Source organism: Thermobia domestica, chromosome 10 (assembly GCF_964235325.1).
Source record: "Thermobia domestica chromosome 10, izTheDome1.hap1.1, whole genome shotgun sequence".
NCBI lineage: Eukaryota > Metazoa > Arthropoda > Insecta > Zygentoma > Lepismatidae > Thermobia > Thermobia domestica.
Window position 1 is genome coordinate 229,646,471 of NC_137463.1, and position 23,354 is coordinate 229,669,824.

The 23,354-nt window shown below is 35.2% G+C and overlaps 1 protein-coding gene across 1 annotated transcript; it reads left to right on the forward strand.

Annotated features, from left to right (window-relative positions):
• Nucleotides 1-327: 327 nt before the first annotated feature.
• On the forward strand, nt 328-5,558 carry LOC145663043 (nucleoporin NDC1-like). The gene has a single exon (XM_081729194.1). It carries the CDS (start codon nt 535-537, stop codon nt 2,326-2,328), a length of 1,794 nt encoding a protein of 597 aa, XP_081585320.1. The 5' UTR covers nt 328-534; the 3' UTR covers nt 2,329-5,558.
• Nucleotides 5,559-23,354: the final 17,796 nt, after the last annotated feature.

The following is a 23,354-nucleotide window of genomic DNA, read 5'->3' on the forward strand; positions in this document are numbered from 1 at the left end:
GACAAAATAATAGAAGCACTAATATTTAAAGTACCTTCACTGTGTTATTACAGCATTCCTGTTTCATAATATTTTGCGACTTCAAAAACATATATATCTTATGAAACAAGTCTCTAATGAACACGTCAGTGTTATGACGTGGTTAACTGACTAACGTGTTGTTAACTAATGCTGCAATAGAAAATGCTTAAGCTTTCTTTTGATAAAATATATTCGGCACTATCAAAGAAAAGATGTTTCTCTTTGATACTAGCCACGAATTTCCAATCAGTTACAGAAAAAAAAAAAAAAAAAACGATAGTGATGTACATTCAGAAATGTTGGTGCAATACATACGAAATATTCTGTGCCTTCAAGTTGTAAATTGAGGAGGGTGACGGCGGGAGAATCAGATGACCGCGTGTGTTTGAAGTTCATGTGTGTATTGAGGTTTTGTAAGCACTTTTTTCTTACTTATTTTCACGCACAGAATTCTACAAACAATTATTGCTAGTATATATTTTTTTCTGTGAGTTATTTGAACATTACGCTAATATGCAAGAATTACCGGTGCCTTCCATGTTAGGTGACAGTGCTGTTAGGATGAATTATCGGAAGTTATTTTGTAGAGAAGTGGTGTTTTGGAGAGTAATCCAGTCTATTTGGTGGACGTATTTTTGTGAAGTTCTTTACATGTGCTTGTTTGTAATTGTATTTAACGTTGATATTTTACATCCTGTTAATTGGATATATCATGCACTACAATCCACAACTTCGTTATCTACATGGTTCTACTTCGTTCTTCTTGCATTGGTGATATTTGGACTTGGAATCAGAATGAGTAATCAGTACGTATCAGCTTTGCCGTTTTACGGAACACGATTTAGTATTTTGTATAGTTTATTTCTTCCAAGAAATCTGTTTTTGGGCGCATTATTGATGACATTGGGAGGACTTATAGTGAAGCTGTACCTTTCTCTTCTCGGAGGGTCATACGCATCTTTGGTAAGACATGTTGAAGGTGATGCTGACTATTTAGTAGAAAACCATCTATTTCTACTGTTGTGTGGACTGTGGACAGGATTATATTACTACTTACGGGAATATGTTTTACGCCACGATCGGGAGTACATCACGTTTCCGATAGTGCAGCAGTCTAAGATCTTGCAAGTAAAACATGGCATAGTTTCAGGCTTGAAATCCAGCATTTATGAAGGGTTATTCCCACCGTTGTACTTCAGTATGTTGTATTACTGGAAAAGTCATTCAGTACGTGATACTGTGTGTAACTCATGGGGATTGAAAGTAAGTGATTACCCTATGGATTCTATATTTGGAATTTTAAATACATCGGTTATGTTGTACGCGTGGATATTTAGTTCTTGCTTTTTTCTTACAGTGAACACTTTGAAGTTGTGTTTTCAAGTTTATCTTACTGAACACTATATTTTCCCTGTCTTTAACGTTGTAAAGGACATTCAGTGTGTGAAACTGGAGGACGCTTTGGGATGTGAGGATTGCCCCATTCTGCATCATCTTGGTTATTACGATCTCTTGAATTTAGCGGAGCAAAGTCAAGTAAGACGACAAGAAATATTTATGTTGAGTCATCCAGGAGGACATCCACGTAACTGGAACGGCATAGTCAGAAATTTTATCGCTCTTTTAACTTCTTTCAACAATCAGTTACTGAAATCGTTTGAAGCAGATGTTGCAACATCATGTGTAGGCTCTGATGCTATGGCAATGAAGAAACGTATCCCGTTCCCGCCAGGATTAGTTGCACATCGAAATTTATCTCCAAATGTTAGGAGTTTAACACAAGAATGGGGTGCCGATAGGACAACTCAAAGTGACACTCAGAAAAAAACTGTTCTGTCTCGCTTAAAGTTTGCAGCCATTTTGGATATGTGTAAGGAAAAAGGCTATACGTTCTGGTGTTGGTTGCGTAAAAAACCGGGGTTTTCGTACTTCTTTACTGAACTGCCAGGCGCGCGAGCCCGGAAACTTTTTTATAATTGTCATCCTGTCATTTGGGCATGTCAAGCAATCAGTAGCTTAGCAGCTGCATCTTTCACGGAGGACGCGTATGGTGTGGTTCAAAAAGACTTACCAGTTGTAATTTCGTTAATGCTGGAGTTGAAATGCAACCTAGAAAAACATCGTTGGAATTCACATCGTAAACCCCAGCTTGAATATGGCGTGTTAATGAATACCTGTTTGAAATCAACTGTAAAGAGAAGTTTGTATAAAATGTGTGTTGCTTTTGGTGAGCATATTTACTCACTTTCTTTGTCTGGTAAAATTAAGGATCAACTGCGGAATTTTGTCGAGTTTAAAGAAGGGTAAGGGCTATAAAAAAAAAAAAAAGTAATTTATTTGATTAGTCCTATTTATATATTCGAGTGTCATGTTTTCCAGTGTTTATTAGTTAATATGTTTATTTAAAGTAGACAAATTGCAGTGTATTTGTATAAGAGAAGAGATATAACTGTATGATCAATTTGAGAGCTATCAACTGGCGACAGTCTTAAGAATTCAGTTTGTAAAACGTCCGAACTCTAAAATTACGAGGTCTAACTCAGGCAGTTTGAGAAGCTACATAGGAAATAGAACAGGCCACGACGGGAAGGTTCTAGAACACATGTCTCCCCCCATATAAGTTAGTAGCTAGGTTGGCGAGTATTAGCGATTAAAGGCGGATTAGAGCCCCGTAGGGCACGTTGTTTTTCGTCTTTATTACATCTAAATGGGAAGGGGAACCTGTGATCTAGGACCTTGCCGTGTACGAGAAAAGAAAATGTGACTGTGTTTAAAATGTGCTATTTGCTTTTATCGATTACTGTGCAAGTTCTATTAGAATATCTATGTATTACGTTAACGTAAATACTGATATTTCTCTTTACAACCAACAATCCCGCGTAGGGAAGCATAGGATGTATTTAAAACTTATAAAGTGCTATCTTTCATACTAACAAATTTGATTGCGTATGCTCGCTCATTTGGTAGTCGGGGATTCTGAGACGTCATATAGTTTGTAAGCTAAGGTGCTAGTAACGCATTCATTGTTTTGGTAGGTAATAGCACTGAAAATAGGCGGGGCTTTCTATTTACTTTTATTAGAACATCTTTCGTATGAAAAACAACAGTCTTATTTGATATGGGCATAGACATGAAAGGGTGATAAGTCATGTAAGACTAGATTTCTAGATCATCATCTGTTAAGGCATCTCAGGAATATGATACCTTCTAAAAGTATTCGTAATATATGGAGCAAATTTTAGCTTATCTCGTCTCGGAAGGAAGACTTTCTAGGGTTACAGATCTTCGGGATTAGAGATATTTAAGTGCCTATATGTCCGGAAGTAATAAATTAAATTACCTATCATATTGGGGAAAAAAAATCATTATTTTCCAACATGATGTTTAATATATTTCGGGGATATTTTGTACCGACCCTTTTCTTGAAAGTTGGTAGCTCTGAAATCAGCTAATTCTGCAGCAAGGAAAAAAAAAATAATATTAATTAATACTTGAAAATATTGGCAAAAAGATATATATCCAGAAACAGTGTAAATAGCACTATATGTAAAGAAGTAAAATGTGACTTAGCTAGGTATTTGACCACGTGAAGGCGTTGTCCACATAGAAAACAACAACAGGAAGGAACGACAAAAGACACCATATTCGGTATGGTATTGTTCAAAGAGTGAAGGTGGTAAAAGGTACACAAGAAAGCCACTATTCCTAGAAGCGATGTATAACTGCCTCCAAATTTATTACTTTAATTGAATATTTCTTTCTCTCTGGGAACGTTATCAGCACCTTTTGCGCTAATTATTATTTAAAAGATATAAAAGTAAGAATTCGGTGACACAGTACTAAGAAAGGCTCTGATTACATTCCCACAGAGAGGAAGGAAATATTCAATTAAAGTCATAAACACAGGATAAGCCAGTTTTCTTACGAATATGTGCGCTATAGCTTGTATAAGTAGATGTACAAATGAAAGGATTTGAAAACTCAAGGATATACTTTGACAATGAGTCTTAGCCTGTTTCTAGACGCCCTCCCCGCTGGTCTGTTGGCTAGCACGTGTGCACGCTCGCTATTTTCTGTAGAGAAATTGAAATTTTTAACACATTACGATGGTCTGGATTCCATCTTTTAAGTCTACATCTTATATAGCTCGGTTCTGAAAAGGGACGGTAACTCCAATCAGCTCGGATTATTTTGAGAATGAATCACACCATATGTTTTTGATGAAGGGAATGACTTGTTGGTTGGTTGTCGAAGTTTGTCCCTCTCCAGCATTGAGGCTGACTCACAGCCTAAACGTGGAATCCAATGCGTATGAACTTCCACAGGGAATCGGGTCTCACGCTTTGAGTAGGCGCATGGTAACTATATAGCCACGAGGGAACCCTTCGTTTGACTATTACTGCACTATAACAAGGGTGTAAAATTTAATGATTACCTTTTTTCGAATGTTTACGAAACCATCTCATTTGGAAAGAATCTTTTTTAAATTTGATCGAACGAAAGAGAGTAATGGACAATACAATGTTCCCTTAAATAACGTAGACACATGTTAGAAATGCAAAGAACGATTGTTTTGTACGGTACGGTACTGAAGTAACAAGACCCACCTATCATTAAAAATCATAACATTTGATGAAATTTGCCTCTCTACTATTTGCATAAGTAACTGGTTATCAAAATGACGGAAAAAGTTTTTTTTATATATAAAGTGACGAAACTGTCTTTTCTACATTGCGCTGAAGTTTGAAAAACAGTGTCCTCACTAGTCCGTAGGCTTTTCGATGTTTTGTATTCCGCAACATGCGCTGGCCTTCCTTGGAAGGACAGAGCTGTTAATAAGATAAAACAGAATGAAGAAACCTTCGTAGTTTATTCGTGAGAATTTCTTCGATCAATTTCCACTTTCAGCTACATAATGATAAATAATTTTCGTTTTACGTGTAACAGGATAACATTTTCCGTTACGAAAGAGCGAATGCGCCTTTCTTGCAGGAGGAGCGCTAAAGTAAATTGGTATCAAAACGAAAAATCATTTTAAGAAATTAATTATTGATAAATGGCTACAGGATTAGGACATACTTAGCTGGTGGTGGAAAATGAAAATGTCAGTAAGGTAAATGCGCTAGTAATCCTGTCGGTTAAGAATGAGATTTAGTTTGCAAAATCATTAGATGTCCAATTTCATATTATAATGGAGTATATACACAGAATTACGAGAACAACAAGCGTTTCTAGTTATTTTCCTTCTTGAGAGTAATACCTTTATTTCTGATTACGTCGATATTAATACGTTTGTGTGCCCTGAGTTTCAGGGCTTAGGTTATTTGAATAGTTTGTATCGTCAGCTTTACTGAAGGGTCGAGTCCTAGTTGTGAGGTCGTCTTCAGTGTCCTACGTTGCATAAGGTGAAATATAAATGTAAAAAACGGGAAAATCTTTTTCCATTTCAAACTTCTTATTCTCATTTATCAAAATATTGAAATAATAAACACTTCTGACCAGAGTATATACACTTGTTTATTAAAAACTAAATTACAGTGTAACGGTTTCGACAACTTAACGTTGTCTTCATCAGACACTAACTGTGATGAGTTAGTATCTGATGAAGACAACGTTAAGTTGTCGAAACCGTTACACTAATTTAGTTTTTAATGAACAAGTGTATGTATTCTGGTCAGAAGTGTTTATTATTTCTTTAGTGAGTTCCATAGTCGTGATGGGTAGAGTATCAAAATATTATACTTAACCAGCTGAAGTACGTGACTTCTGAGAGAATGATGAATATTTTTAAAGCCCACCTTTATGTTTCCTGAGGACTGATAGTTGTGAATAATCATCTGCTGTATTTCAGAGGTCTTATCCTGTCAGCAACAGCTAGCTAATTTTACATGTTTCAGTTTCTTATTGAATACCGTATATTTTACTCTTTGGATATCCTTAGAAGCTTATAGCTTCTGTGAAACACGTAAAAACTTATAAATTGTACTTTTTCTTTTTTTACTTAATTATATAGGACATGTAAAATGTCAGTCTATACAATTAAGTCAAAAAAAAAAAAAAAAAAAGTGCAATTGTTAATTTCCTTTTAAATTTATAGGTTTCGACCTAAGTTTCAAAGAAGCAATACACTTGTAAGGATGTCCAATGAATAAAATGTGTGAGAAGAAATAGGAACACGTAAAATTCGTAATCTGAAAACCGATTAGTCTTAGGAATACAGCAAATGATTATTCACAAATGTCTGTCGTCAGAGAACATAGAACTGGGTGTTAAGAATAACAACAATTAACCTCATTAAGAATGAATAAACAATACCCTACTTCTGTTTCTGATGACGAATTTCCTGATTATTCGTCCATAATGTCGGTCTCTATTCTGTTCTATTCATCTCCCTTGCGGAAGATTTTATAAAAAGTCACAGCACTATGGCCCAGTTGACTGCTTCACTATAATTGTTTTAAAACTTTTTGTTGTTGTTATAATTGTAGAAGATGGCCCGTTCAAAATGGACGAATTGGCCTGTTCCTAATATCAGTCTCACTGAAACCTTCCTGATCAGTAACACTGATTGTAGAACTATATTTAAAATTTAAAAAAAAAAAAAAAAATACATAATCATTGTTGAAAGTTGTTCTGGAAAATATAAAAAATGCAATATTATCTGAAAAACAATTGGAGGATAAGAGATGGCGCTGTAAACACTAAGTATTGGAGAGCTTTCCTCTCATTTTTTGTTCAGTTTTTACTATTTACAATTCATTACTTTGGACAATCTTATTATTTGTTACAATGTTAATATACTGTTTTTCATTTTCAATGTATTCATGGGCCGCTTATTCTTCTTCATTACATGAACAGTGTGAAGAATAATTATATTTAAAACAGGCAAATTCGGCCATCTTGGCTCGTGCCATTTTAGTACATATTCTTATTTCAAACAATTTATAATTAAAACAAATATAGTAACGTAGTCCACAGGGCTTTAAGGCCGGACTTCCTTTATAAATCTTCCGTAAGGGAGGTAACTGAAACTGAAAAACAATTACGTGTTTATTGCTTGTTACTTCTTCATTTTGAGAAAGTCGCCATTTAAGATTATTTTCTTCCCAAGTCGTCGTATCTGAATGAAGAAAAACTTGGCTGTCTCATTCTAACTATTTCCTGTTAATTTTGTTTCTTGTCTGAAGCAAAGTAATTATGCGTCTTTTTTAAAAAAAATCCAGGGCAACTACTTTCAACAACGATATGTAAAAGATTGCGTTCTACAACTAGTATTTGTGTTGAGAAAGATCACAGAGCAGGCCCGTATTATGCACGTATAATCTGGAAATTCGTCACCGGAAACAAAGGTAGCTGATTATTGTTTATTCATTTGATATGTATCCTCAAGTGTTCATCAGCAAATATCTTGACAAAGGTTTCAGCTAGTGTGTGTGTTCAGATACCTACCGATATAAAAATTATTTCCGATTTAGTGTTTTCTTTGAAAAAAGGCTACATTATATAACATATGAAAGTCTTTGTAAAGCCGAAACTCATTGAATTGACAGTCGATAGCAACAGGATTGGTTGTCGTAATCGCATCAGGAAATTAATTATCCGATTAGGGTTCCCAATGCTCATACCCTATAAAGGTTAGTGACTCCCGAGTATCCGGCCTAATGAGGCAGAAGGGCAGGCCGAATAACAAAAAAGCCACATGAACCTTAACCGTGCCCCAAGAACAATTCACGAATACAGTATGGTACATACTGTACAGTTATAATCAGGAACAGCGGCAAGCGTACTATATTGAGGTCCATTACACACTGGCGGAACAATGAACAAGGAGCAGACGCCCGCTTCTAATGCCTTGGCATTGTTGGCAATGCAACACTTTGCCTTCCTCTTTTAATTACGATAAAAGGAAACTAGGCCGGATACTCGGGAGTCTACTGTACAAGAGTGATGAATGTTTTTTATATATTTATACTGAACTTGTATTTGCTTACAGATGTTCAGTATATACGTTAATGTAAACTGATTATCTTAAGCGTAAATAATATAAAAAGTTGTATCTTTCAACTGAAAATAGAAGTGTTACAAATGAAGATTTCGGGTAACAAGTCTTGATGATTTCAAGTTTGATGGTCGTAAAAATTGGTAACCTAGAGATGAATATGTAATTATTATGTATAAGATTTAATTTATTAATCAGCCAGGAATCGTATAGAGAAGTGGATACAGCATCAAACTTTTGAAAATGTAAAGATTTTTTTTTTTTTTTTTTTTATTTTAATCAGTGGTCTTCAATCTTGGGTACGCGTCCCTTTCAGGAGTACACAATGACTTCGTAAGGGTTATGAAAGTTTAAAATAAGGTACACATAATGTATAATTCATGAATAATAATGAAAACCATTTCTGCCAGAGAGAAGTTGTATTGCCATCTCTTTTAATAAATCAACTAATTGAAATAGTTATGGTTCATTTAAAGCATAATTCTTCTGTGTATAGTAAAATTGGATTATTTAATTAGTAAGTAATTAATTCTGTAAAAATTTTTGATGTAGTTATCTATAATTAATTTAAATGAAGAATATCTTGACTCTGAAAGTACATACTTAAATGAAAAAGTGTTGTTAAGGGTACACGAAAAGAAAAACAAAAAGGGATGAATGCCACTGCCGTAGATAACCAAAAGGTAACACTATTTCCTTTTCAATACCTGAATGTTGTTTACAATGATCAATATTTGTCATGCATTATAGAGTTATAATAATAATTTCGCCAACAAGTATTAAAAAAATTTAACTTTGAACGAAATGCGATGCTTGTTAAATGAAATTAATAAATCGCTTCATTTGAGCAGCAAGGCTTGAAAAATACACTCGCGTGCCTGCCAGTGGCGAGTACGTTTGGCGAGTAAAATCTGTGGAAACACTATGACTGCAAAATTGTCTGGCTAGTTCTTGCAAGCAAGATTTTTTCAAGCTTTATTGATCAGGCAATGAACAAGTTAAATTGCTTTAAACAAATCCATACTCACGGAGTTTCCAGTTCTCTAGTATAGATAGATAACCAAGCATTTTGATCGTATCTTTAAAATAATGGCGACCAAGTATTTGTTTGGCGATAGGCATGTGGCCTTTACTTTGCCTTCGAATTTCAGTTTTTCATGGCGATCAAACCATCTGATTTAGGTATTGGATCCAGATGTAAAATTTCGTGCCGTGGCACATATTTGTATTAAATAGAAGGATGCTATATTTTGCCGTACGTTTCTTTGGTGCTGTTATTGTTTCAGCAACATGCTGCGCTGCCATCATCAAACCGCATTAGAAGTCTAGAAGAACTCAAGTAAATAAAGACTAACCTTGCTTGTGTTATTTTCCGTGTCTCCCAATATTTTGCTTTCTTCTACTGCTGAAAGCTTGAGTGTTATTTTTAAAGACTTTTTTCTTATCATCTTAATATTTACAAGTTTAGGACTACGAGCTGCATTCTTACTTACCTATATGAAGAAGAATATAATTAATGTAATACAACATGAAAGGTCAAGAATTTTTCCTTAGAGAACTCATCCCTGTATGAAACCTTCAGCAGTAAACAAAAGCGAAATATTGGGGAGAAAGGAATATAAATAACGCATACAAGGTTAGGGTATCCGTTTTATTGAATTATAAAAAATAATGCATGAAATCTACATAATCTTGAATTTGTTAACATCATGTTGGATAACGGGAGTTCGGCAACAATCCTTCTATACAGTTACAATTTGAGAAATTTAAAACAGGGGCTGGCTGGCTTTATATATATATATATATATATATATATATATATATATATGTTTTTTACGCTTGTAATGTACTTTAACTATAAAAGTTACTGAAGGAATCAGATTAGTCGATAATAATGCTTTTTGCATCAAATGTCACGATAGTACTCTACAAATCTAACCAGTCTTGGCATTTCTCACAGCCTCATGTTACCAGTTGCTCCAGTGTCGCCTCTAAGTGTATGTGTGAAGAAAATAAACACGTTAATCAAAGTATAGATTTCAAATAACGAGAGAGAGAAAAAGGCGGACGTTGAATCACTGTAGTGGAATATTTGAAATTGTCATACAACCATCATATAAGAATCTTTATGAAAAATAAGCAAGCATATATTTGGGTATTATTATTACACGTTTCTTCCGATTACAAGGGCGCAAAATTTGTTATATGGAATCTTTTCTGTTTTTAGAGTACACATTTATTACCGATTGCACGATTGAACAAGGAGGATTCAGGGACAGAGGGAGGGCGGCGTAAAGTATTGTTCAGCATAATACTGATGAACTTCCTAGTTTGTATATAAGTTAAGAGCGGAACTTCTTTATGTTGAATAAATTTCAATTAAAATCAAAACGACAGTTTTTTTTTTTTTTTTTTTTTTTTTTTTTCATTCATTCATTCTGCAATACTTGTCGGAAAGGATCATGACTCCAGACTTTTACAAACTTGAAAATATACCAGTATACAACACCATTATAAAATTAAAACAATATATGAATTCCAGACCTTCGCACACTTTTAACTAAAGTGAAATTTGCTACTTTCTTCTGTTAGAGAAAGGGCAGAATCATTTCTATTTTGCAAAGCAAACATTATTCTCTTTCAGATTTTATAGCGAATACATATATCAATAAATTTGCGTTCGTTTTTACTTTTATCCATTACTTTCCTGTTACGAAGTTAAAAACGTTAAAATGTTTCATGTATACACAACTGAGATTTGGTTTTTAACTGTCTTGAAGAATGGCTCGAGTCCATTGACTTAGTTGCAGCTCCTGAAAATAGGGCCATAACTTACGATTATAGTGGAGACGCGTATTTACTTTAAAAATAGGGGGCGCGATAGTTCATTGATAGAACCTTTGAAACGTGAGGTTCCTGGTTCGATCCCAACACGCGTCAAGTGGGCTTTATGATGGACAAACACCCTGTGTATGGGTTTTCTTGGTGTTCTCCCGTTCCTCCCACTTTTTGTATTTCATTACCACCATCAGCGTCTACCTTAGCCTTTGTGTTCAATTGTGGAACGTTAAGAGGGGAGGGGGGCAATAAGGCTACTGGTAAATGGAAATTTTTCACAGTTTCCATGTGTTAACAAATTGAAATATCTTGTAGAATTAGTCTTTCGGTTCATCTGACTCTGCCTGCTATTCGAGATGACAAGTATTCTACTTAATTGCATGAATTCAGTAATGTAGAGGTCAGAAGAGTTAGTTGCTAAACTAGCGGGGAATGAAACTTCAGCCTATCTCTCATTATCTGATACTATGCTAACAAGCTAGCAATTCATGTGTGGCTTATACGATAGATCAGTTCATGCGTGTATATTGGATCTGTCTCTGGTAGTTCAATAATCGGGTATTTTCTAACAAGCGATAGATGAAAATTCGATTCATAAAGTGTTTTCAAAACTAGAAACAAATTAACGTTTGGAGAAGCACGTGGTACGCTGTTGCCATTTCGTGCGCTTCCCGGTGAGTCCTCGGCTGGAACTGTCTTGTGAGTCTTAACGAGAAAGAAAATCTCTAAATATTGGTTTGTTGGATGGATGAAAAGATATGTTTGTCGTCCCAGTTTCTGTATGTTGGGAAGGGGGAGGGCTGTGTATGTTTGTGAGAGAGAGAGAGAGAGAGAGAGAGAGAAGAGAAATGAAATCTTGCTTGTGATTGTAAAGAAAGTACTATTTTTTAGATATGTTTTTTTTTAACAGTAGAACATCTTTTAAATGCTTAATAAGAAAAAAATAAATGAAAAATATGAACAAATCGTGAGGATAAAAAGAAATAAAACACTTCTGAATGTCCGGGTTCATCTGGAATTTGGGGCTGGGGGGAATTTTGCATTTGTTAGGTATTTGTCTACAAGTATTTACAAATAAATTATCTTGGTTCCGCTTGATTGTGAAGTTTCAGTGACAAGGCTATGGAGACTGAGGTGGGATTTACTGCCTATTGGATCAAAACCTTGCAAGGCAAGTGGCTCACCGAAAATCGAACTTAGAGACCGCGTGTATAAAGAAATCGTGGTCATTAGCGTCTTGGCAGCGAAGAGACAAGGTTAATTTCTAACTTGTTTGAGTTTAGCGTCCAATTTCACGTGTATATATTATCTGTGGCTCCACAGTTCAACGTAGAATTCGAACGACAGTCTGTCTTTCGGGAAGCGAACTCTTGATCTCTTACTAAACACGAAAAAGCGCGTCATTAATAACTCATAATAATTGAATATACAATGTTTGCAAATGTTGACTACTATTAATTTTTCGAGTGAAAAGCTATAAGATCCAGAAATAAGGATGATGCTTGAAGCTAACAGTCTATCCCATTACAGGGATGAATATATATAATACGAAGAAATGTATTCAAAATCTTTACTATAAACCGTAATTACCCAAAATTTTGTTTTCAATGTTTATGAATCAGTGGTAGAGCGTTCACTTCTGGTGCTTGGGGTCCTGGGTTCGATCCCAGCCCCCGCCAAACGTGTGCGTGGGTTTCCTCGGGGTTCTCCCGTTTCCTCCCACTTTCTTCATTCCACCATTTTCATTCATTACTCATCATCACCGTCTCCTTTAGCCTAACCGGTATAAGCGTGGGACGCAAAACTCAAAGATTTAATTTCATTTTCAATGTCTATGAAAAGGAAATCATTACTACACTGACTAAACGTAAGATACAAGTATTTCTTCAATGAGATAAGCAACCAATTTTTGGTTCCCGCGACGATTTTTCTTTTTCAATTCTTTTGTGACTGGAACAAAAAAAAAAAAAAAAAAAAAAAAAGTATTGTGCTGTCCAAAAAAAAAGTTTGCTTTTCTCATTTTATTTCAGTATAGGCCTAGAAAGGTAAATGCAAGGATAATTTAGAATCAGACATACCTGAAATACAATTTATTCCAGTTTATAGACTTCACTCAAGTCATCATCATTACTGCTGATGTCACTGCTACTAAGCTCCTCTTCACCAGATGATTCACTGGAACCATCAACACTTATTATTAATTGTTCTACACTTTCTTCAAGCACACCTTCATTTCTCCATGCATCTTGAATAACTTTATTCGTATGGTTAACTGCGTCTCTCCAGTTTTCTGGCGTAATTGAGGCTATGGCTTCTTCTGTTAAATTTACAACAGACGACATGGTGAAACTTTTATTTTTACGGCCAACGTACCCTTTAATTTGTGCCCAAATAAGTTCTATGGCATTGAAGTGACAGTGGTAAGGGGGAAGTCTCACTGCTTTATATCCATGTTGAGCAGTGATTTTGTCGATGACGTATGTGGGGAATTGGGGTTTGTACAGGGTTCATACACTACCTGGAAAACCTGAAAAACCTGGAAATCTCAGGAAAATTGATTTTGGAAGAAAAAAATCCTCGATAATTCAGGGAAATTGATCATATCTAGTAGAGAACCTGGAAATATCAGAGAAATTGAGTTCAATATTTGTGTATATTTTGAATGTATTCAAGTATGGAACAAATTTTTCAATATTTTAAATTTTATTTATTTTAATTATTTATTTTCTTGTGACTCAATGTTTAATTGCAATCGTTCATTGGGGAGAAGGGTGGCCATTCTTAAATATATAAATATATTATTCTTAAAGTTTATATGTTCTCTTATTGTTAGATTTTTCCGCTAGACCTGAAAATTGCAAAATTAATACCTGGAAAATTGAGGGAGATTGAGTTCAATATTTTTGTATGAACCCTGTTGTATTTTTGAACGAGTTGCATTAATTCTGCTTTTCTCAAATAGTCTCGTACCTCCATGTTGCGTTGAATGAGCCAACGAACAATGTCCTCTTTTCTTGTGGCCATAGTAAGTGCTTTGTCAGCAATAACTGAGTGGTATTTTGCGTTATCCATTACAATAATGGATAGCGTGTGTAGGTCGGGGAGAAGAGATTCTTGAAATCATTGAAGAAATTTCGTTTGGTTCATTTCCTCATGATAATCTGTTTTCTTCGATGTGAACAGAAGGGAACAGTTTGGGAGGAACCCAGAAGACGTACTGACATGAAGAAGTATAATCCTTTCCCCTTTATCTAACGGCAATCCCATTATGCTCTGAAGCGTGTCGTCGGTTCATCCTTTACTAACACTGTGGTTCACGTTCACCCAGGTTTCATTCATCAAGCCACACTATATTATCGAAATTGTGTTTTAATATTTCCCAAAGAAATCTACATTACCACGCAGAAACGTCCGGCTTTTCCATTAAAAGTCTCCTTCCTCCTCCACGAAAACCCTAACTTTTTAATAATAGTATACAAGGATGTTTTGCTTCCTTAAAAAAGTTCGGCTTCTTGGAGTGACGCGTGTAATTTTAGGAGAGTGGGGTGCTCGTTCTTTTGATAATAAGAATAAATATGTCGCAGTATAGCGTCTTTTTGGAAAGTATCCAAATTTGTCACACGTTTACGTACTTTTCTCTTCTTGCCTGGAGTTTCTAATTTTGAAGACCCGGATTGATTTTCTTCATTTTCGAGCTTTTCCTTGCCTATTTTTACGATGATACATTTTATTTACTTTTACAGCAGCGGCAGTCCTGTCAAGCACCTATTTACAGGGATAATCTGTCCTCCATTTTCCCTTTCCTGTTCGAAATAGTCCCAAACCGAGCAAATAATTTCCCTTGATAGTCCTTTAATAGGAATACCTTTTCCTAAAACGTTCTTTCTTTCAGAAGAATGTGTTCTCGGCCGTTTTCCAGGGAGGATGCCCTCCATTTCACTGGACAGTATTTAAAATATGTATTCGTTATATACATAATTATAAACGTATATATACATAAACACACAACACCACACGATATATGCAACAAAAGATCCCACATATACAAATATATTTGCAGAATTGTACACAAAGATAATACTAGAATGCACACGAATAATCTAAAAATCACTTCCACACACAAAGAAACGAAAGACTAAAATAGCTTCTTTCCGTCTGAAAACACGTGTTTACTAGCGGCAACATTGGAGTGTTAAGATCTGTTGCCAAGGAAATACTCCACCCACTGTTGTTAAAATGGCATTTATGATTCGACCCTCGCTAAGTGACCGCAATAACTATGTGACGAAGAGTCCCTTCTTCAAAACAAATCTGCACGTGGTTTTGAGTTGTCAATTTGTTTCTAGTTTTGAAAACACTTTAGTAAATCGAATCCTTAGTATATGCGAAAATAAGTTTAAGAAGAGTATACATTTTCAAACATGCGTACATTATTTAGATGAAAAGTCTTTTTCACGGTTTGTGTCAAGGTGTAATTTTATTAATTATAGGTATCTTCGTATTAGTTCAGCAATCAACAAGAGCACATGCCAGTCTTACGTTTGCACACGCACAATGAGCTTCGTATTGATTTCTCTGACGTAGGAAGAACGTCATTCTCAGTAAGATTGAGAAAATCCTACTCAGGTTGGTCAGTTACTGACGGGAAACGTAGTGATATTCACACACATTTTCGCTGTTCACATTATACCCTTGGTAAAGCAAGGCACAGTGATTGGTTGGTTGAAGTTAGTCTACTTTGTAGCACGGAAGCTATATGAGACTAGAATGAGCTCCAACTACTAAACGCGTTCTTGTACTTGAATTAGTCCCTCCTCCACCAAAGAGCGATTTCGAAGCCATGCGCAGAGAAATAACATACTCTAGCCACTCGTTCGTTAAGTAATACTCAAAGACTTAACACGTATTATCGATGCTGAAATGTGACTGTATTTTGTCCTGCTTTTCAAGATAGCGTCCAATATTTTACTTAATATTCAGTCCATTGTGGCTTATTTGTCAGTTCTATTTATCTGTTGAGTTAGATACTTCTAATCGGATCAAAATAAGAAACAAATTTACTGATGTTTACCTATTGCCACCTCGTGAGCATTCTGCTGAATAGTCCGCTCTTCTTCCAACTCGATTAACAAACACTTTTGAACATGTGTTACAAGTCCCTTTCTACATAAACCATCCACTTAATGTCTACCACCACGATTTTTGTGATTGGCCTTTCTCTCGGTGAACTTAATGACCCCGTGACGTGCTTCCTATCTCACAGATTTCCACGTAGTTCTGAATTGTCAATTCGTGTTTATTTTTTTCTCCACATATAATAACTTTGTATAGTAAGATGCCTATCTAGTGGGTAGCGCGTACGTCTTTGATACATGTCATCCCGGATTCGATTCTCGGTGGGGGGTATTAAAGTTTGATTGTCTTGCACCTTAAACTGTAGGTCCACTTCTTATATGGCCTGGTGTTCAAAGCGACGGTAAACTCTAATCCAGCCAAATAAATCTTGTTATTATCTATTATTGCATATTCGTAGAACCATGTAAAGGAAACCACGTGTTAGTACTAAGTTGGCCATTTTTATGTTAGGTAATTCCTGTATGGCCAAAGGTGGCAAACTTAAACAGATTTCACGTACTTAGAAATGTATTTTCAATATATTACTTTTCTTTCCTGAAAATGTATGTATATATAGAATTAGTACGTATAAATATATGATTATACAGTACAATATAATGTGTTTAATATAATTAAACAATTTCCTGGCATTTTTTTCTCTCCTCATTGTGCAATGCAATGAAGATAATAATAACTAAAGGTGTTTCGTTAGACGTTAATAATTATATTTGTTTTTATATATTTGTAATTGAAAATCATTCTCATTTTAATGTTTGGTCAGATTAACTTATGGTTGTTTAAAAGTGAAAAAAATGGTAAAATAACAATTTTCCACGCCAGGAAGTTGATTTCTTTTATATCAATTTACCGGTAGTTTTCATTGTTAAAAGTCATTTGTTTTCATTGAATAAGTTCTTCTCTGTTTGAGATCAATTTTTGATTGGACATTTTTTTTTCTTTGTATTTCAGTTATTTGAGTACCAAAGTATGTTAGAATACTAATATTGTCTGTTTAATACCAGTACATTGGCATATATTAAATAATAATTGTTTTGTGTCCATTGTTTGAATATGATGATAATTTATCTGCCGAATTTTGCTTTTTAAAAAAGGGCGGATCATTTGCTTTTTTAACATACTTTTAAGTAATGTGAATATTGCTGTATAACAGTGCAGCTCTTTTTTCCTGTGCAAAACTATATTCGAACATCTTGCAGTGACAATTACTCAGTATAAAATCATTATGTAAATATAATACGCAATACAAAATCGTAACTTACACATTCAACGTATATATTACCACTATGAAATGTAATTTTATATTGTCTGTTGTATTGACCAACTTTGCAGATGGATTCATTAGATGGAAATGCGATGTTTCAGATATTTTTCTAGTTACACCAGTGGAATGTCCCACTGGAAATTGAGCACGTGACTACACTTAGCGAAAGCACGCGTGACGACAATTTCGCTCCTTACGAGTTTACTGAATCTATTCCGAAACTAAGTGATTCGACAAAACTGCTGTGATAAACCTCTTTTTTAAATTATTATTTTATATGGAGAACCCATCTGGAATGTTTTAGTACTTTATGGAATACTACAATTTATGTGTGTGTTAAAAAAACTTACGCATTTGTGAAAATAAGTCTAAATATGTAATTACGTTACGAGTAGTGAAACTTGTCACGTCTAATTTGTAAAACTGAGTCAATTTTTTATTAAAATTTTGTACATGAGTTTAAGGTTTTTATTAACCTGATGACCTGATGTATTTATAGAGGTCATATTGTTAGACAATCATCAAAATATGTTAAACTTTTCAGATATATATATATATAAGCGTTTTTTTTTTAATCTTGACTTGCAAAATGCGAAACAAATTCAAATTTATCGCATTCTCGGTAGCCAAGATAAACGCTATTATTATTATATTTCATACAGTGAAATAGTAAACATTTTCTATGCATCACAAACAAGGATTATAATGAAAGGCAAAGTAAGGAAAATGTAAGAGCAATTGTATTTTTAAAAAGTTTTAACTTGGACATTCTAGATACAAATTGTTTATGCTGGTAGCTGTTTTCGAATGTGTCCGTATATATATATAATTGTAGCCAACTGCTACCCGGATCCAATTCGTTTTCCATATTCTAAACATTTTAAGCTGAACGTTTTTTTTTTCTCGGAACTTCAATGTAAAATAAGCGAACATAGCAAAACAGACATATTTCTAGACCGATACTATGAAACAAATATTATTTTTAAAAAAAAGGAGGGGGGCAGAAAATAGTATTGCTAAGGTCCCGTATTTTAGCTAGTAATCTAGTTTTTGAAAAGTAAGCTTGAGTCTTGGATTTGGAGAGTCAATTGAGCCCCTTCCTTTACTGATAGAATAAAGTGTCGAAGTGGATATGGTATCTGTAATCAGTTCTGCGGTCTGTTTCCAATAATGTGGTTTGTAGTCAATAGTAGATTGTGTTCTTGAAAACCAACAGACACCTAAAGGTAAACGTCGGGTTTCCAAGAACACTAATCACTGACTTCTAACTGTAAGAAAGATCGAAAGAGAACCATTCTATCATAAAGGAAAGTTAATAATAAACTGTTTTCTGTTGCAAAAATAGCCCACTTCGGTAATAAATTATGATCATAGACGCATCGCGTTTTGTGATATAATTTTTCGTTTGCATCGCATTTTTAGGATTCGTGCCGCAAATTGCGCAGCGATACCGCTTAAATAAAACGCATATATAAGAGAGAGAGAGTGGCATAAAGAACTTTATCTAAATGTAATATCGTTTCAGGTTATTAATTAACGTGAGTTTGTATCTTTAGCTTGGTAAATTTCTAAATGGTGGCGATAACGTTTTCAGGTGTATATGAAAATAGAGAGAAATTAAGATAAAATATATAGATTCGATTCATATGTTCGCGAGAAAAAGAAAGAAGAATTCTTACGATGACCATCTTTATTAAAATACTGCCTCGAATCAGGATTACTATTCATTCTCCATTGTCCGATAGTAATCGATTAATTATTCTTACAATTCATAGACTGTGGAAAGAAGATCTTGGCCTGCAGTATAACCACTTTCGCCAAATGCTTCATCATGTAGGAAGGGGAAGAAACACATAAGATAACTTGAGGAATACATCTAAAGCATTCAGATAGGTGCAATGTTTTAATGCAGATTAGTTTTTTATGGAAGTTTTTTACTATGAATTCCTTTATTTCAGCTATATATCCACACTGAAAATAGTTAAAAACATTTAGTAGGAACTCATTGATCAGGCCCAAAATAGGTACACAAGAAGGTACAGACTTGAGTAAGAGGGCCGTGAAAGTTCTCGAGTTTCATAAACAAATAGTACTCACTTCAATAGCACTGGCAACATCCCGAGCGATACGCAGCTGTTTAGGCATGTCGGGTTATACAGATGTTGAATTTTGTCTAGGGATGATATCTACACTAGGGTGGAGCGAAAGAAGCAAAATTAAATAGCACTAGGTGTCAAAAGTTTTGTATTGACTAGTATAACATTGGTGATTTTTTCATCATTTTTGTACTTCATCTTTCCCACAAGAGCCTTAAATATTTGCAATTTTTATGAAAATTGGAATTTTTTTTAAAATATTGAAAGTTTTTTTAAAGCTGCCCAATGAAATCGAACTAGGTGACAAAAATTGCACAATGACTAGATTGACTGACTACATCATTCATGATTTTTAAACTAATTTGCATCAATTCCCCCCAAGAGCCTGAAATTTTGCAGTTTTTATGGTATATTCTAGAGCATTTGGATGGAGTAACAGTGGGTCCTTAAAAGTTCTCGGGAAGTATAGGAAAAAGTTTAACTAATTGTGAAGATTTACCAATCGTTAATTTTCAAGTGATTGAAGAAAGTTTCCCGGCCATGGAAGAAAAAGACGTCAAAAAACCTTAGCACAGATGATATATATATATATATATGTATGTGTATGGAATATTTGAAAAGAAATTTCTGCTGGTGAGTGTTCACCGAATCTTGCATCAATTAGTCCTGGAAAATTATCCCATGCAAGATGGATCACTACTGCCAACAAAGTGCTTAGAGTGTACATAAGCACTACTGACCTATCTTCGAACTTGAAGGAGCTGGTTACATTCATCATGAAAGTGTATGGTCCAATGTGGTTTTAGATTAAATGTAACCCTACTATCAAGGATGCTCCTGTGAACTTATATCGTACTATTTAAGCAATGAACTGAAGCTCATTGTAGATAAGACAATTCAGCCAATGGTTTCTTCGCGCTTGCGGAGAATTTACTGGTATATATGCTCGCCAATGATCGAAAGAATATTCGAGAACTACCTATGCGTAGAATCCTTGACGCAAGGTCAAAAAGCTCAAACCAAATACCTCCTATACACAAGTTCAGTATTTCAGCAATGCCTTTTAGTGTTTAGGATTGCGTTTAATAAGATAAAGCACGAAAATTATTTTTAAACCATGGGTGTCATGGTAATGAACACAGCTGTCTTAAGCTAGTGTGAAGTGATTTGGCGGATTTGGAAACTTTTTAATATTTTAGGTGAAATTTACCATAAAAAACTGCAAAATTTCAGGCCCTTGCGGGGAATGAAAATGCAAATTAGTTTTAAAATTCTTGAACTAGGTGTAGTCAATCTAGCCATTACGCAACTTCTGTCAGCTAGTTCGATTTCATTCGGCAGCTTTAAAAGAAATTCAGAATCTTTTAAAAATTGAGATTTTCATAAAAACTGCAAAATTTTCAGGCCCTTGCGGGGAATGAAGATGAAGTACAAAAATTATGAAGAATGTCACGAATGTTATACTAGTCAAGACAACTTTTGACACCTAGTTCTATTTCGTTGGACAACTTTTGATAATCAACCTCCCATTTCCTCCCACCCTAATCTACACCCTCACTATAGATCCTAGGCGATGATCATTGGCGAGCCCGAATGATTGTCAGGCGCTGTCTTCTTATACGCGCTCTATACAGATTAGTTTTGGATACCTAGTAGGCCAGGGTAGACTACGTACACCGAGTGGAGCACGCCAGATTGTCATTCGGTGTAGGAACGTATTATCCTGCTAGACGATTGGGTCCCGCAAAGTTAAAAACTATCGATGGAGAAAAGCATTGACATTGTATTGTATGACGTACTAATCATACACCTCTAAATGAAGATCAGAGGTGAGCGGAATAGTAGGGTATTGCTTCTTCCGCATACCAGAATGCCGAATTGTAGTTTCTGTTTGACGAGTGCAAATACACGCTGGATTTTTACCACTCATCTGCATGTCTACACTCACTCACAGGGCCGTCATTGTGTCAAACACAGAATGGATTCTTATTGCTAAACGCAGATCCCTATATTCGCCTTGCCACTGCAGTCTCCAGACACCACAGAACATAATTTCGGCTATAAGCAGGTATCAGGGATAACTGCAAGTGAAACACGAAAACGTAAATCTGTCTTCAACAGGCGATTGTTTCTAGTTCATTCGCTCAACATTGAGAACCCTGTTCCGACTTGTTGCAAGTGATAGTAAATAAATACCTGTTTAATGTCGGCTTTTTTTTTTTTACCGACAAAAGTAAAATTGTAGCAAACAGTCAATTTCTTTGGACTCTGTTGACAGTAACTTAAAGACAAGCGGAGCCAATGTAGAAACTACATGTAAACCTAATTCGTGTAGTACGAATGAACATTCTCACAGATCGTTTGTTACTGTTAGTGAGTGCACAGTGCAGTTGCATTTTGCTACGGGGAAAAGTATAATCTGGAAGAACTTAGATATGACTGGTAAATTTGCTGTATGTTTTTATTTTAAAACAGACTTTAAATCGACTGGAAGTACATGTAGTTTATGGAAACACCTTCGAGCTTTGCATCCCACAATATTAGCTGATCCACAAGTTATTCTTACCGTCGAAGATGATGAAAAGTTCTGCGTACTAAAGAAACTAAGGAAATGTCATGGTAAGTCAGTATTGTAGTAATTACGTATGTCACCAGTGCTCGATAGAAATGATTATGCACGAAGGCTAAGGAATTGATTGTGTTGAGTGTACGGTCCTTTTCAGCAGCGAGGCTATATGAGACGTGGACCTACACTTTAACGTGGAGTCTGAATAATATGAGCTTCCGCCAGGAGTCTAACCCGGGTATTCCCCGCCAAAGCCACATACGCTATCCACATAGCCACGTTGGAAACTCACCAAGACTAAGGGAGACGATGATAATTAGGTGGAATGACCAAAGTGAGAGGAAACGGGAAATCCCATGCACACGATATTTGTTCACTACAAAATCTACTTGACGGCAGGTGGGATCGAGCCAGGGACCCCATGCGCCAGAAGTGAGCGCTCTACTACTGAATGAAGTCGAATCATTTCTGATATTATTTTCTAAAGCACGGATTCTTCGATATTGTGTGCTTATGTGCTTGAATCTCTTCTATTTTCAAAGGTATAGGCTCATAAAAACCGGGTTGAAACCTTTTCAAAGGGCTACTACTTGGAAACCAATTCTGTGAGGAGAAAAATGTTGAATATTTTAATCTTATTTTTGAAAGTAGAATCACCTGTCGAACTTTTCCTGTCTATTTAAGCCACGCTGTATATGGCTACTTTGTTCGTGTGATGCTGAAACCATTAAAATGTTAAAGGAAGTTAATTTCACCTAAGATTCGATGATGAAGGTCCACTACATGGGCGGCGATTAGAGGGGGCAGTTGCCCCCCCACTTTTTTGAAGTGACGCCCTCATTTATATAGTTTTATTTGGAAATGTAAACAGGGTGTTCACACAATTTGAAGGAAAAAAACTCTGACTTTTCCCTGACTTTCCATGACGAAAGTTCCAGATTTCCCTGACCCCTGAATAACTTAAAAATAGAGAAAAGAAAGAAACCCCAGACTCCCCATAGTTGGCATTGTTCTCTTCCGCTTCTGTTTTCTTTTTCAATTTTCTTTCCAAAGGAATGTAAATTTACAAACATGTGCATTAGGCCGATATTGATTAGGCCTAGATATTACAGAAATTGTAAAGTTACAAACGAAAGTGTGCAGTATACGGAGTACTTAAGATATGTAAAAAATACACATTATAATACCAAATATTATAATATTGCCTATAGTAATAAACAGTTCATACATGATTTTACTGATTATTAAAAGAAAAACACAGATATACACACATTATGTAACACATACTTTTGCTGGTGCAGTTGTTAAATGCAACCTATTAGAAATTTGTTTTCATCCTTTCTCGCATAGTTTTCTTTTCATTGATCTGAATATCCTTCTTGTTGTCTCCGCAGTTTAATTTTCTTTTCTTCTTCCTCCAACACCTTTAGTTGTTGC